The sequence below is a fragment of the Oncorhynchus nerka genome, linkage group LG22 (genome assembly GCF_034236695.1).
Source record: "Oncorhynchus nerka isolate Pitt River linkage group LG22, Oner_Uvic_2.0, whole genome shotgun sequence".
Taxonomy (NCBI): Eukaryota; Metazoa; Chordata; class Actinopteri; order Salmoniformes; family Salmonidae; genus Oncorhynchus; species Oncorhynchus nerka.
The window spans coordinates 54203446-54220352 of NC_088417.1; the positions used below are offsets into that span (position 1 = coordinate 54203446).

The 16907-nt window shown below is 43.2% G+C and overlaps 1 protein-coding gene across 3 annotated transcripts in view; it reads right to left on the bottom strand.

Moving 5' to 3' along the window:
- The window catches only part of LOC115105348 (F-BAR and double SH3 domains protein 2-like), a 48775-nt gene that overhangs the window by 20512 nt on the left and 11356 nt on the right, over positions 1-16907 (bottom strand). Inside the window, exons 3-5 of one of the 3 annotated variants that reach the window (XM_029627284.2) lie at positions 16663-16708; positions 6084-6160; positions 5589-5733 (exon numbers count right to left, since the gene is read on the bottom strand). In XM_029627284.2, coding sequence (XP_029483144.1) covers positions 5589-5733; positions 6084-6160; positions 16663-16708 — 268 coding nt within the window. The remainder of the gene's footprint in view (positions 1-5588; positions 5734-6083; positions 6161-16662; positions 16709-16907) is intronic. The other 2 variants (XM_029627285.2, XM_065007254.1) reach the window with 2 other exon arrangements.

Consider the following 16907-nt stretch of genomic DNA (forward strand, 5'->3'; position numbering starts at 1 on the left):
TCTCTCTCAGTAGACAAAATATTGCCAAGTAGATTGGTCACGAAAGTCAGAAAAGCAATAGATTAAATCGCTTACCTTTGATGATCTTCGGATGTTTGCACTCACGAGGCTCCCGGTTACACAATAAATGTTCCTTTTGTTCCATAAAGATTATTTTTATATCCAAAATAGCTCCATTTGTTTGGCGCATTATGTTCAGAAATCCACAGGCTCGAGCGGTCACGACATCACAGAAGAAAATTCCAAATAGTATCCGTAATGTCCACAGAAACATGTCAAACGTTTTTTTATAATCAATCCTCAGGTTGTTTGTAAAATATATAAGCAATAACATAACAACCGGGACTGTCGCTTTTTCAATAGGAGAAGGAGAGACCATGGCTGCCCCACTCTGTTGCGCAAGCAAAACTCTGCGAACACCCAGCTATCCACTGACGCGATATTATCTTTCTCGCTCATTTTTCAAAATAAAAGCCTTAAACGATGTCTAAAGACTGTTGACACCTTGAGGAAGCCATAGGAAAAGGAATCTGGTTAATATCCCTTTAAATGGAGGCAAGGCATCCAATGGAAGAGAGCTTTCAGGAAAAACAGCACTTCCTGGTTTGATTTTCCTCAGGGTTTCGCTTGCAATATCAGTTCTGTTATACTCACAGACAATATTTTAACAGTTTTGGAAACTTTAGAGTGTATTCTATCCTAATCTGACAATTATATGCATATTCTAGTGTCTGGGCCTGAGAAATAGGCAGTTTCAAATGGGTACGTTTTTTAATAGCCAAAAACCAAAATCCTGCCCCCTACACTCAAAAAGGTAACAATTTATGCTAGTTAGTTTTTGCTACCATGTCGGTTTTAGCTTGCTTGAGCCTGCTAATTGAGGAGTGTTATTAATTCACCCGTTTCCATACATGTTTATTTTAAAACATTTATCTTACAAAGGAGTTGTTTAATTTAACTGTTTAACCTCTTAAGTCGACCCTCTACTTTTTTGAAATTCTGTTAAAAATCGCGCAACATTTCAGCGCCCTGCTACTTATGCCAGGAATATAGTATATGCATTTGCTTAGTCTGTGTGGATAGAAAACACTCAGACGTTTAAAAAACTGGTTAAATCACTGCTGTGGCTTTACCAGAACGGCATTTACATCGAAAAGCACAGGAAAAACTGATCACTGAAAATGGGAAAATATATCCATGCGCTACTTGAACCCATTGATAAAGGTGAACCACAATTAATTGACTGAGGTTGCAGTACCTACAGCTTCCACACGGTGTCTAGAGTCTTGTCATTTCCTTCGAGTTTTTTTGGTCAAACACATGCAGGGCACCGTATCTCCTATGGTCTAGGACCGGATATTTTCGTTGAGTTTCTAGCCGGACATTTTTCCAGACGGACAGCTAATGATCTTTACATCGCCTCCTGATGAATTTTATCGCTTATTAACCTAAAGTTGCATTACAAACGTATTTCGAAGTGTTTTGTGAAAGTTTATCGTCGACTTTTTGAATTTAAAAAAAATGACGTTACGTTTTGAAACAATGTTTTTTTCGTTTATCACACAGTCTACATATAACGATATCTAGGCTTTATATGGACCGATTTAATCGAAATAAAGACCCAAATAGTGTTTATGGGACATCTAGGAGTGCCAACAAAGAAGATGGTGAAAGGTAATGAATGTTTTCTATTTTATTGTGCGGTTTGTGTAACGCCGAAATGCTAATTATTTTGTTTACGTCCCCTGTGGGTCTTTTTGGGTGTTACATGCTATCAGATAATAGCTTCTCATGCTTTCGCCGAAAAGCATTTTAAAAATCTGACTTGTTGCCTGGATTCACAACGAGTGTAGCTTTAATTCGATACCCTGCATGTGTATTTTAATGAACTTTTGAGTTTTAACTAATACTATTAGCATTTAGCGTAGCGCATTTGCATTTCCAGAGCTCTAGTTGGGACGCAAGCGTCCCGAGTAGAAGCAACAGGTTAACTAATTATCTGTACATGGAATTGTATGTTTATTTTTACTCATTTTTTTCTAATCTTTACAAGAAAATGGATGCATTTCACTGCAGCTAATGTAGAAAAGCTGTGTACATTCGCAAATACTGTGCCAAGTCATATGTGAAAGATGCAAAATCATCTGGCCAAGTGCCTAAAGTTCCCTTAGCGCTCACAACAAGCAACTTCTGACAAAAGTCCCTCTAAATCTATTCAAGGTGATAATGATGAAACAGACCCCTTATCGATAGCAACAGCTCATGGTCCTCCTAGAATCAGAAGTTTTTTTTGACTCAATGGAGGAACGTAGTCAGAGAAATAGTGATGAATGTCTTGCTCGAGCTGTGTATGCAACTGGTTCACCTCTGATGCTCACAGGCAATGTGTATTGAAAGAGATTTCTGAGTATTGTTCGCCCAGCATACACCCCTCCAACCAGACATGCTTTATCTACTCATTTGCTGGATACAGAGTTCAACAGAGTTAGAGTGAAGGTCAAGCAAATCATAGAGAAAGCAGACTATGTGGACAAGGAATAATTAACTACATCATCTCCACCCCTTAACCAGTATTCTACAAGAGCAGACACAAGGGACAACAGACACACCGGTCTCTACATTGCGTATGAGCTGAAGGCAGTCAATGACCTTGGACCAAAGAAGGTATTTGCACTGGTGACAGACAATGCTGCGAACATGAAGGCTGCTTAGTCCAAAGTGGAGGAGTCCTACCCTCACATCACACCCATTGGCTGTGCTGCTCATGCATTGAATATGCTCCTCAAGGACATCATGGCACTGAAAACAATGGATACACTCTACAAGAGAGACAAGGAAATTGTTAGTTGAGTGAAGGGTCATCACGTTATAGCAGCAATCTACCTCACCAAGCAAAGTGAGAAGAATAAGAGCACCACATTGAAGCTGCCCAGCAACAGCCGTTGGGGTGGTGTTGTCATCATGTTTGACAGTCTCCTGGAGGGGAAAGAGTCTCTATAAGAAATGGCCATATCACAGTCTGCCGATATGGTCAGCCCCATCAAGAGGATCCTCCTGGATGATGTATTTTGGGAGAGAGTGGTAAGCAGCCTGAAACTCCTGAAACCTATAGCAGTAGCCATTGCATGGATTGAGAGAGACAATGACATCCTGTCTGATGTTCAGACTCTGCTTGCAGATGTCAGAGAAGAAATCCGTACTGCCCTGCCCACTTCACTGTTGCTCCAAGCAGAGGAAACTGCAGTTCTGAAATACATCAAAAAGCATGAAGACTTCTGCCTTGAAGCCCATACACGCCGCAACTTACATGTTGGACCCCAAGTATGCTGGCAAGAGCATCCTGTCTGGTGCAGAGATTAACAAGGCCTATGGTGTCATCACAACTGTGTCTCACCACCGTGGCCTGGATGAGGGCAAGGTTCTGGGCAGTCTGGCGAACTGGTCCTTGTTTGGGAACACACACACACACACACACACACACACACACACCAAAGCAAGCAACAGGCTGACCAAAAAAAGGGTTGAAAAATTGGTGGTCATCTGGGCAAATTAGGCTTTTTGAGCCCCCCAACAAGCCATGCTCAACAAGGTTGGAAAGTGACAGTCAAGATGAGGCCTCAGAGTCTGATGTTCAAGAGGTGGACATTGAGAAGGTCCAGGGAGAAGACATGGAAGCCTGAGAGGTCGACAACCAAAGCTTTAGTTTCTAGACTATCATTTTACAGATGTATGATATAAACGTTTTTTGGGAGATGCGATGGATCTTGTTGTTCAGTGAATTCATCCCATGTGAAGAGTCAACTCATTTCATTAAAGTTAAATTCGTAACTAAAATGTTTTTTAGTTATATTGGAAGGATTTAATCATTTGCAATTATGTCTACTTATAATAAGGTAAAAGGTTTATGTTTCTGTCTCCGTATGATATGGTAAATATATCCAATGCATTTAAAATGGTATTAATATGAATTCCCATATATTCCCACGGAAAGTTTCCACCTCTAAATATTCCCTATAATGTGCATTCCTAAATCTAAGTAAGGAATGATTTAAGAATATATATAAATGTGTCAAAGCGGCATTGGACTAAGATACGGTGGCATAGTATAGAGTACAGTTTCATTTCCTTAAAGTGGCCAGTGACTCCTAATCGATGTCTACAGGCAGCAGCCTCTGATGTATTAGTGATGGCTGTTTAACAGTCTGATGGCCTTGAGATAGAAGCTGTTTTTCAGTCTCTCTGTCCCAGCTTTGATGCACCTGTACTGACCTCACCTTCTGGATGATAGTGGGGTGAACAGGCAGTGGCTCGGGTGGTTGATGTCCTTGATGATCTTTTTGGCCTTCGTCTCCAGGAGGGCGAGAAGTTTGCCCCCGGTAATGCGTTGGGCAGATCGCACCACCCTCTGGAGAGCTTTGTGGTTGTGGGAGGTGCAGTTGCCGTACCAGGGGATGATACAGCCCGACAGGATGCTCTCAATTGTGCATCTGTAAAGGTTTGTGAGGGTTTTAGGTGTAAAGCCACATTTATTTAGCCTCCTGAGGCCTTTCGGCAAACTCCAAGCGGGTTGTCATGTTCCTTTTACTGAAGAGTGGCCTCCGTCTGGCCACTCTACCATAAAGGCCTGATAGGTGGAGTGCTGCAGAGATGGTTGTCCTTCTGGAAGTTTCTCCCATCTCCACAGAGGAACTCTGGAGCTCTGTCAGAGTGACCATCGGGTTCATGGTCACCTCCCTGACCAAGGCCCTTCTCCCGATTGCTCAGTTTGGGAAGGCAGCCATCTCTAGGAAGAGTCTTAGTGGTTCAAAACTTATTCCATTTAAGAATGATGGAGGCCACTACAGACAATTCCTTTGACCTCATGGCTTGGTTTTTGCTGTGACATGAACTGTCAACTGTGGGACCTTATATAGACAAGTGTGTGCCTTTCTAAATCATGTTCAATCAAATGATTTTACCACAGATGGACTCCAATCAAGTTGAAGAAACATCTCAAGGATGATCAATGGAAACAGGATGCACATGAACTCAATTTTGAATCTCTAGGGAGTTTTTCCTACATCTGCATTGCTTGCTGTTTGGGGTTTTAGGCTGGGTTTCTGTATTGCAGTTTGTGACATCTGCTGATGTAAAAAGGGCTTTATAAATACATGTGATCATAGCAAAGGGTCTGAATACTTATGTAAATAAGGTATCTGTTTATTTGTAATTCATATTGAATAATGTAGAAAACCAGTTTTCGCTTGTCATTATGGGGTTTTGTTTGTAGATTGATGGGGAAAATGTTTGATTTAATCCATTTTAGAATAAGGCTGTAAAACAAAAAGTAAAAGTGGTTTAATACTTTCTTAAATGCACTGTATACACTGGTTTGTATCCAAAGAACAGCCGACTTCTCCCTTACAAAGCACATATCCTGAACTGCTTCAGTCATTTCAACTCATCAGCTGTATAAATGGAGACATGCGTCAAATAATCTAAACCATGTGAGAGAGCAAGAGGGCGAGCGAGATTGAGGATAGAGACGGGGTGGGGGGAGTCTAAACTATGGAAAGCTCAGCAGTGTTGTGGTGATTTGCCTTCCATACCTTCCTGAGCTGCTGCTCCTTCTGCAGCCTGGCAGTCTTGGCAGGGTCCGACACTTGGTTCCTGTAGTTCTCACAGGCCGTGATCCTGGTTTGGCTCACATGCACTATGCCCTCCAGGTATGCCTTCCACAACGTGTACATGTTCCTGTGACAACAGACACACAATAGTCAGTGTGAATACTGGTAATATCCCCGGTATTTTTTTATGTTCATGGTTGTGACGACACAATACAACAACTGTTGGTTCAACCAGTTAATCTTTTGCACAATAACCTTTATTTAAAAGGCAATGACAATTCGGACATGAGGACCTGGACTGAATACAGCACAAAACATCAAAGAGTCGAGCAAAAAATGCCAAATAACAATATGTAGCTTTCAATAATACACACTGATACTGGTAGTACTATTACGGAAGAACACTTGAGAGAATGAGAGAAACATTTCTGACGCTGCTGATACAATAATGGTTCACTCTTTGGCTAGAGGTCTTACCCGTGGTCTGTCGGCTCCTCTGATAGGCTGTCCGGCCATTCCCTCTTCAGGTACTGATTGGCAAGCTTGTGTAGAGCCTTTGGAGGGAGGAAGAGGATCGATGACCTTAAATCTCTGAACTCCAGACCCACTTACTGTGCCCCACTTGCTGATCTTATAGTTGAAGTCAGAAGTTTACATACACCTTTGCCAAATACATTTAAACTCAGTTTTCACAATTCCTGACATTTAATCCTAGTAAAAATTCCCTGTCTTAGGTCAGTTAGGATCACCACTTTATTTTAAGAATGTGAAATGTCAGAATAATAGTAGAGAGAATTATTTATTATTTCAGCTTTTATTTCTTTCATCACATTCCCAGTGGGTCAGAAGTTTACATACACTCAATTAATATTTGGTAGTATTACCTTTCAATTGTTTAACTTGGGTCAAACGTTTCGGGTAGCCTTCCACAAGCTTCCCACAATAAGTTGGGTGAATTTTGGCCCATTCCTCCTGACAAAGCTGGTGTAAATGAGTCAGGTATGCAGGCCTCCTTGCTCACACATGCTTTTTCAGTTCTACCCACAAATTGTCTGTAGAATTGAGGTCAGGGCTTTGTGATGGCCACTCCAATACCTTGACTTTGTTGTCCTTAAGCCATTTTGCCACAACTTTGGAAGTATGCTTGGGGTCATTGTCCATTTGGAAGACCCATTTGCGACCAAGCTTTAACTTCCTGACTGATGTCTTGAGATGCTGCTTCAATACATCCACATCATTTTCTTCCTCGTGATGCCATCTATTTTGTGATGTGGACCAGTCCCTCCTGCAGCAAAGCACCCCCACCACATGATGCTGCCACCCCCGTGCTTCACGGTTGGGATGGTGTTCTTTGGCGTGCAGGCCTCCCCCTTTTCCTCCAAACATAACGATGGTGGCCAAACAGTTCTATTTTTGTTTCATCAGACATTTGTCCAAAATGTACAATCTTTGTCCCCATGTGCAGTTGAAAACTGTAGTCTGACTTTTTTATGGCAGTTTTGGAGCAGTGACTTCTTCCTTGCAGGGTGGCATTTCAGGTGTCGATAAATGATTCGTTTTTACTGTGGATATAGATACTTTTGTACCCGTTTCCTCCAGCATTTTCACAAGGTCCTTTGCTGTTGTTCTGGAATTGAGTTGCACATTTCGCACCAAAGTACGTTCATCTCTAGGAGACAAAACGCATCTCCTTCCTGAGCGTTAGGACGGCTGCGTGGTTCCATGGTGTTTATACTTGCGTACTATTGTTTGTACGGATAAACGTGGTACCTTAAGGCATTTGGAAATTGCTGAAATCTGATGTCTTGGCTGATTTCTTTAGATTTTCCCATGATGTCAAGCAAAGAGGCACTGAGTTTGAAGGTAGGCCTTAAAATACATCCACAGGTACACCTCCAATTAACTCAAATGATGTCAATTAGCCTATCAGAAGATTCTAAAGCCATGACATTTTCTAGAATTTTCCAAGTTGTTTAAAGGCATAGTCAACGTAGTGTATGTAAACTTCTGTCCCACTGGAATTGTGATACAGTGAATTATAAGTGAAATAATCTGTCTGAAACAATTGTTGGAAAAATGACTTGTGTCATGCACAAAGTAGATGTCCTAACTGACTTGCCAAAACTATAGTTTGTTAACAATTAATTTGTGGAGTGGTTGAAAAACAAGTTTTAATGACTCCAACCTAAGTATGTAAACTTCCAACTTCAACTGTACTTACTGAAATGCTCGTTTTTCGCTTTCCATTACAAAATGTTTTGCTACGGTATGCCCGAATGAACACGACACTAAACCGTAATCTGTATATACGAGCCATGGTCAAAGGAGTGCAGCACAATATAGGGAAGAGATTGCCATTTCAGAAGCAGCTATGGACTCATTCACCTGTACTATGTAGAGCTTTCTGGTTTCTGTTCTACCTGATAATTAATTTTACACACACACACACACACACACACACACACACACACACACACACACACACACACACACACACACACACACACCTCTTGTCCCAGTTTGAAATCAGTCCCTGATTAGAGATGAACAATGAAAAAATGCAGTGCAACTGGCTTCGAGGTCCAGAGTTGAGTTAAACCAGAGCAGCACCCCCGAAAATACCGTGGGTCGGCAGTAAGGTTGAGCTTTGAGGAACTGAAATAGCGTTGCAGAGAAAACAAAGAACATACATGTTTACATTTATTTATTTCTGGACTTTAGCATGCGATAGTGATGGGGGCGCTACAGTTGACAATATATTATATCGTTTTGACAATATTGCAATATTATTTTCACACTAGTTGGCTGTACCGGCACCAAAACTCAAGTATTTTTTCATTCATAGCTTGTTCTCCATCTTGTTAAATAGGGAGCCAATTTGTTTCTAGCACTTTTATTTCCGTGACTGATCAAAACTCATTTTCTCATGGCTCTCTCTTGTCCCTCTGCAACAGACATATGGTCAGCAATATGTTTGGAACATCAAATCGCAATAAAATCACAGTATCGAATCGCGAGAGAGAATTGCAATAGATATCGTAGCGGTGTAACAGTGTTGCTTCAGTCTCTCTCCGCGCCACTACCTGGGCTCGAACCAGGGACCTGCACACAACAATTGACACCCTCGAAGCTACATTACCTATCGCTCCACAAAAGCCACGGCCCTTGCAGAGCAAGGGAAACAACTACTTCAAGGTCTCAGAGCAAGTGATGTCACCGATTGAAACGCTAATAGCGCGCAGCCCGCTAACTAGCTAGCCATTTCACACCGGTTACATCGGCACCTAAGTATCATGATAATATTGTATCTTAAGGTCTCTCAGAAATTCCCAGCCCTAGTATGAGGGGGCATTTGTTCGCAAACACGTGCACACGCACGCAGGGCTATACAGAGCACATTCTCAGCTGAACAGAAAGACAGGTGATCTAAATTGGGACTTAAAGTTCATGCAGAGCGGTCAGATCCATCTATCCAACTCCTACGGTCATTGCCATACCAGAACTATTTGAGTTGGCTATACAGCACCAACAGATGGGACCAGGCTAAAGTCAATCCACAAGGGACACACTTTAGGCCCAGTCTCTAAACCCTTTGGTCTCTCTGGGTTCTGGTGTCAAAGCCCCAAACGGCAGAATCTACCACCACAAACCCAGCCATTGTGGGAGTCACAGAGAGTGCAGCCAGCAGGGTGTGAGGGAAGAGGGGATGGCAGGATGGGGTAAGAACAAGGGACAGAGTGTCATTTCATCACTTACTGTGATTTGAATATCAAATCGGGTCATGGCAGCATGCAGGTGTTAAGAGATGAAAAAGAGAGGGTTAGTGAAGAAGAGCCAGAAGGAGGAGGGGTAGGCTAGAGGAAAAGAAGAGTTTCAGAGTCCACTGAGACCCACTTTGATTTAACAGTCTAACTCTAGTCTCTAATTTGGCATCAAAAAACAGAGGATGCCATTTAACCTGCACAGGCCCAATAAAGCCATATGTTGCTTGTACCAAGGTCCTGTTCATTAGGGCAAACGTTTTGAAACATTTTGAAATGGAACATTAATGAGTATTCTGTTTGTCTCTTTTCTTCCATTTGATGCCAAAGGCACACAACCTAATAGTTCAGAGACCAAAGTAGAAAGCCGAGTGAGAAGAATACTGTTGTATTATCACAACTGTCTGTCATTGAAACATATTGGGAAAGTCATATTGATTGCATGTACCGTCAACCCTCATTGCTGAACAACTATACAGTGTGTGCTCTTGGTGTAAGGGAAAGGTGCCCTTAGACACTGATTTTGAGTCCGTTTTTCATTCTCCCGACTAATGGTCAAAGGGACAATCTGCCGTTCAAACAAAGTGGTCACACCCCACCACTGATTTGGTAAACAGCTGATGGTGCCACTCAAATTCATGGGCAGAGTTATGGATGCAAGGACTGACTATCTGTGAGATCTAATTTATATGAGCCTTGTTATGAGCCTATAGTTAAAAAATTGGAGTAAACAAGCGCATGAGGCATTTCTAAGTTATATACCTCAACAAATCAATGGGTAGTGCCGAAGTCTGGTGTAGAGGACCACAAATGCCCCCTGGAGACGAGGGTTCGAGACCCATCTTGGCCACCCTCTGTCTATGCCCTTATCTCTACATTTCCCGCTGTACTGTGAAAAATATATATATAATCCTTCAAAATATGTTTTACAAAATAATCAAATGGGTATTAACAATATAAAAAGGTAAAAACAATTATGTAGCAATCACAGAGTGCCACTTTAAGGTTAGGATTGGGTGAGGGGAAGCTGATCCTAGGGGAAACTTCTCACCACCAGAGATGTTTATATAACTAACCCAAGATATACCACAGCCTGTCAAATCCAATGGGAGCAAATTAATCATAGAGCAGGCAAGCAGATCCCAAGCACGTGCTAGTGGGATGCTATTGGCGCGTTCTAGCATGTATTGGCATATTTCCGTTACGGAACGCCTACTCTGAAGTGTGCGTATGCAATAACTACATTCGCTCTTGCGTGCCTAAACAACCACATTTTTGAAAACTTTGGCAAAGGGTAAAGTCTACAAAACTTAGTGCACTCGGTTCTTAACAGATTTTAGTTTTGGGGAAAAACTGAATTGAGATTAAATGTTTTGGCAATGACAGAAATCCATCTCCTCCCACTGGGCTTCCTCTCATCATTTGGTGGGGAGTGGAAATGCCAACCGGATTCCCCTGAGCAAGGCAGTTAACCCACTGTTCTCCATGCGCCGAAGACGTGGATGTCGATGAAGGCAGCCCCCCCCCCATTGATTCAGAATTTGGGTTCAATTCGGAAGACACATTTCAATTGAAAGCATTCAGTTGTACAACTGACTAGGTATCCCCCTTTCCCTTTAGATGTATACATCCGGTTAAACATCTGCCTCATTGCTCGATCTGTGCCAGTGTGTGTGCTCTTTAGGGAAATCAAAATGGCTATAATCTATAATGACTATAATTACCTATTACGAAAAAAAGAAGCCACAAACGCGTTCTAGGTAGACAGGGGGTGTTCGTCAGCTGCCATACCCCATTTGCGTCAAAGTACGATAAGTTGTGCATTCTTTTATGAGTATTTGGGCACCAATGTTGTACTGGACTGTCAGTTGACTAACTGTAGCAATCTGTTGCTCTGCACAATTCACATCAGCCTCTTTTGTCCTCTTTCATCAATGAACCGTTTTTGACCACTGGCCTGCTGTTGGCTGGATGTCCTTTGGGTGGTGGACCATTCTTGATACACACGGGAAACTGTTGAGGGTAATAAACGCAGCAGCGTTGCAGTTCTTGACGCTAGTCTTGGGCGGTATACCGGGGTATAAGGGAAATAGCCACGGGATGGTTTTTCAATACCGCCAAAACAATTTATTTTATGTTTTTGAATACTTGTAGTTACTTTTTAAGTAAATACCTGCAGTCAACTTGTGCAATACATTACGATATAAAGAAGATTGCGTTCATTTCATTTCCCACATTTTTCACGATGAAGTAGTTACTGGTAGCCGCCATTCGCGTGGTGTTTGCTCACTCACTGTTGTGCAGCATGCTCCAGGTGATCTAATTACTTATAACTATTATGTTAACGGTCTAAAATGTACTAAATGTTCTGCAGTTCTGCATTTTGTTTGCTAATGTAGTAGCTAGTTAGCTATCTAGCTAAGTGGTTAGCTGCTTCCGAAACCAAGCGTCACTTGTTAGCCTAATAGCAGAGAATCCCCTCCTGGATCAAGAGCCTTGATGTCTAATATTTGTTTTTGTGCGTTCTGAGTAGCATGTTTGAGTTACATGTAAAACTTTGTGCTGGGATGTCTGTCCTGTAAATTGTTTTGGTCAAAGACTGTAGAATGCTCGCAATGCGTTCATTAGCATTTTGTTAACATTCTCTATGGGATATTACATGTACTTGTTAGCACTGCAAACCTTCAGATTACAGAGGCTATGTGGGGTATGAAAATAGCGTCCCTTCTGTTCAGTGCAAGTATTATAGAATATCCCGGTATGGCACAAGGTCGGCATGAAGGTATGACAATCTGGATACCGCCCAAGCCTACTTGACACACTCAAACCGCCTGGCACTTACTACCAAACCCTGATTCAAAGGCACCAAAATATTTTGTCTTGCCCATTGGCACACGTTCTCAATCCATGTCTCAATTGTATCAAGACTTAAACATTCTTCTTTAACCGGTCTCCTCCCCTTCATCTACACTAGATTTAATTAGTGACATCAATATGTGTGGACGACTTACTGGCCCTTGCTGAAAGAAAAGAGAAATAATAGGAAAGTAAAAGACATAATATTAAAAGTAATAGATACAATGAGTAATGACTTTGCTATACTTAAAACATTTTTATTTAGGTAGATATGTACATATAACTAGGAATAAAGTGACAGAATAGGAAACAGTAGTAGCACCGTATGTGATGAGTAAAAAAAAGTTATTGCAAAAAAGGGTCAATCCAGATAGTTAACCAGTCAAGTCTATGACATGAGTGGCTGGAGTCTGACCATTTAGAGGGCCTTGCTCGGACACCGGCTGGTATAGAGATGCTGGATATGCTCTCAATGGTGCAGTTATCGAACTGTTTGAGGATCTGGCAATGCCAAATATTTTCAGCCTCCTGAGGGGGAAGAGGCGTTGTTGTGCCCTCCTCACAACTATGTTGGTGTGTTTGGACCATGATAGAACCTTAGTGATGTGGACACCGAGGAACCTGAAGCTCTTGACCTGATCTACTACAGCTCCGTCATTGTGAAGGGGTCGTGCTCGGTCCTCAGTTTCCTGTAGTCCACGATCAGCTCCTTTGTCTTGCTGACGTTGAGGGAAAGGTTGTTGTCCTGGTACCACACTGCCAGGTCTCTGACCTCCTCCCTTTAGGCTGTCTCATCATCAGTGATCAGGCCTACCACCATTGCGTCATCGGCAAACTTAATGATGGTGTTGGAGTCGTGCAAAGCCACGCAGTCGTGGGTGAACAGGGAGTGCAGAAGGGGACTAAGCATGGCACCCCTGAGGGGTCCCCATGCTGAGGGTCAGCGTGGTGGATGTGTTGTTGTCTCCACTCACCACCTTGGGGCATCCCGACAGGAAGTCCAGCATCCAGTTGCTGAGGGAGATGTTCAGTACCAGGGTCCTTAGCTTAGCGATGAGCTTGGGGGGCACTATTGTGTAAGCTTGGGGAGCACTGAGCTGTAATTAATGAACAGCATTCTCGCGTGTCCAAGCTGGAAAAGGCAGTGTTGAATGCAATAGAGATAGCATCATCTGTGTATCTGTTGGGGCGGTATGCAAATTGGACTGGGTCCAGGGTGTCTGAGATGATGGTGTTGATGTGAGCCATGACCAGCCTTCCAAAGCATTTCATGGCTACAGATGTGAGTGCTACGGGGCGACAGACATTTCGACAGGCTATCTTGGCCTTCTTGGGCACAGGGACTATGGTGGTTTTCTTGAAACATGTAGGTATTAGACTGTTGGGAGTGTGTGCGTCTGTGGCTGCGCTGCACTTCACAAAGCGGTTTCATAACTAACGCTATCTGCCCAGTTTCTCTGAACTCACTGTTTGCGACCTGAAGCAGGGTCATTTTCACTAAGCAACAAAGGGAAGAAAATAGACTGAAACAGGGATGGACTACCTGGGATCTATTCATTAGCGCACATCGTTGCGAAACATTTTGCAATGAAAAATGCGTTTAGAAAACGAAGTAGATCCCTCCCAGTTCTGTTCGCTATCATTTGGTTCCTAGTAAGTACACACACACACACACTGACAGGATATCAACAGCAGGGCTGTGTGATGACCTTCAACCTCTACTGGGATGCCAGCACATTGCTGTGATGTCCTGAGTGTCTTGGTAAGAGAGAGACATATACAGAGAGACAGAGCGAAGACAGCTAATGTCTGCAAGAGTAGCCTAAGTATATATTCTTTCAATAAGTTTTGTTGGTATAGTCTGGCTAAGTCAATTCTAGTTAAGTGCTGCCCTTCTACATTTAGTAGCCTGTTTAATCATTGATTTGAACAACTGAATGCTAAGTACTTGTGCCTGCGAAGTGTTGGGAACATTGACTGGTTTCAGATCAATTTGTGATAGCTTTCTGATAATTGGCAGATGAGTGTTAGAGGGGGTATTTTTCATCTCCTCTGCTAGGCAATCATCAAATAGTTATAGTACTTCAGTTGCCCCTATTTTTTCAGCGGTGGCGTTGTCATGCGGCGGCGTTGTCACCCAAAACAAAGACGTTCTGCAGACTTCTTCGAGGAAGGAAAGAGCCAAAGGCTTCACGGCACTCTCCTCACTTCAGTATCTTATGTAGTTATTTTCAGATTCTCATTTTTCTCTTTTGGAACTTTGTCAAGTATGTGTGTAATTTCTATCCCTGTTCACTCCTCTCAGTATGTTTTACAGATGCTCCCCACCCAGTGGATGCAACCCTTCTAATCTAGTGTACCCTGTGAGCACAACCCATAATTTCCAGACGATGGCTCACCATTCATCGTACTGGGCAATGTCAACCTCCTGGCGCCGACTCATTTCTTTCCACCTCTATTTCCTCTCCTTGCCTTTTTGAACTCACCGGCAAGACTCACTGGCAAGACGCTCCTACCAGGTGGCGCGGAGAGAATCTGTGTCTGTACCACATGCCCCTACTACTGGTCTCCCCCAAGGCTCGGTTCTAGGCCCTCTTTTCTTTATACACCACGTCCCTTGGCTCCGTCATATCCGCTTATGGTCTCTCCTATCATTGCTATGCGGATGACACTTAACTACTTTTCTCATTCCCCCCTTCTGACACCTAGGTGGTGACCCGCATCTCTGCGTGCCTAGCAGATATCTCTGCTTGGATGTCAAGCTCAACCTCGGCAAGACGGAGCTGCTCTTCCTGCCCGCACCTCTTCCGGCCTGCCCGCTCCATGACCTCTCCATCACGGTCAACAATTCCACTGGGTCCCTCTCCCAGAGTGCAAAAAACCTTGGCGTGATCCTGGACAACACACTGTCGTTCTGTTAAAACATAAAAGCAGTGATTCACTCCTGCAGATTGACGTTCTACAATATCAGTAGAGTACAACGTTTCCTCACACATAAAGCTGCGCAGGTTCTATTCCAGGCACTTGTTATATGGGCTCCCCGCTTGTGCCATCAAACCCCTGTTACTTATTCAGAATGCCGCAGCCTGTCTGGTGTTCAACCTTCCTAAGTACTCCCATGCTCCTCCGTATACTCTACTGGCTCCAGCTGACTACAAGACCATGGTGCTTGCCTAAAGAACAGCAAGGGGAACTGCTCCTCCCTACCTTCAGGCTATTCTCAAACCCTACATCCAAACCTGAGTACTCCGTTCTGCCACCTCTGGTCTCTTTGCCGCCCCACCCCTATGGGAGGTCAGCTCTCGCTCAGCCCTGTCAAAGCTCTTCTGTCCTGGCACCCCAATAATGGAACCAGCTTACTCCTGATGCTAGGACAGCAGAGTCCCTGCCCATCTTCCCGAAAGAGAGTATCTTAAATAATACATCTCTTAATGTGTGTGCATCTATAGCAGCTCACAGGATTGGTTTTAGGGCAGATAGAGACAGGTGGCACAACACAGCTACTAGCACAACAACGCTATTCATGAATAGATAATGTGGTGATGGGAATTGTTCAGTGTCCTTCTTCAGCAGGCTCACAGTGTGTGCACGAAATACTTGGTTTTCTTGTGTGGCACCCTGAATCTTTAGCCGACTAGATAGTGTTGGTTGGAGAGTGGGTGTGAGAAAGTGTCTTGGAGGTGACTCTTGATATATAGAAGACTGTAGTACATATGAATGGCATGTGAGAAAGGATAAATACCCCCCCCCCACAAAAGTGGCTGGGTAGTGCCTGGTTGGGGTTACTCCCAAGCCAGAACCCTCTTTTAATCACAGTAATGGTTCACATTCAACACGGGGATGCAACGCCAGAATAGACCAAAGCAGGAGCATAGGGGGGTTTTGAAACAGTACATTTATATTCACAGGAAGCTGTGGCCAAAACAACTCCACAACGAGGAAGTGGGCCACACGAAAACGCCACAACTGAGACAGAAGACTTTAGAGCTGACACACATCGCATCGAATGAGGATCTTGTGGTCGTCTGATTTAGGGACCACCCACTGTACCGTATGACTACCAACATTTTCACGAGATTCTACATGTGAAATAGGTGCGCAAATTACGTTCAGGAGGTGCTAAGTACGCTCGGCCAGCAAATGTGTCTGAGCCCTTAGAGTGGTCCTCTCAGATAGAGGAGTAATCCATCAGACCACAACTGAGCCCTGATCCTCCCAACGACGCCAACCGTAACTATACCCAAACCTCGTATGGTGGCGCAGTTGGTGTCTTTGTGTGTCATTATTGGAAGATTCTTTTTTGGCGACACAAATAAGACGACAGCAATGCCACAATATAATGTCATCCATATGCAGAAATGAACACGCCTCCAGAGTGATAGAGAGAGCGAACTAAGGATGGATAGAGAGAGCAAACTAAGGATGGAGAGAAGACTCACCTGGGCATAGTCCCTCTCTACAGCGGCTTTCTTCTGACTGAATGTCCTACAAAGAACGAAGGTAGAACAGAATTATATACACCATATAATAATTAACTGGGAAAAGAGACTGAATGAACACTACAAGACTATATGAGTTAAGCAATGCATTCTACATTTAGATTCAAAAGCCAATGACATGCTAGGCATCATAACTACATGACCAAGAGTACGGGGACACCTACTCGCCGAACATCTCATTTCAA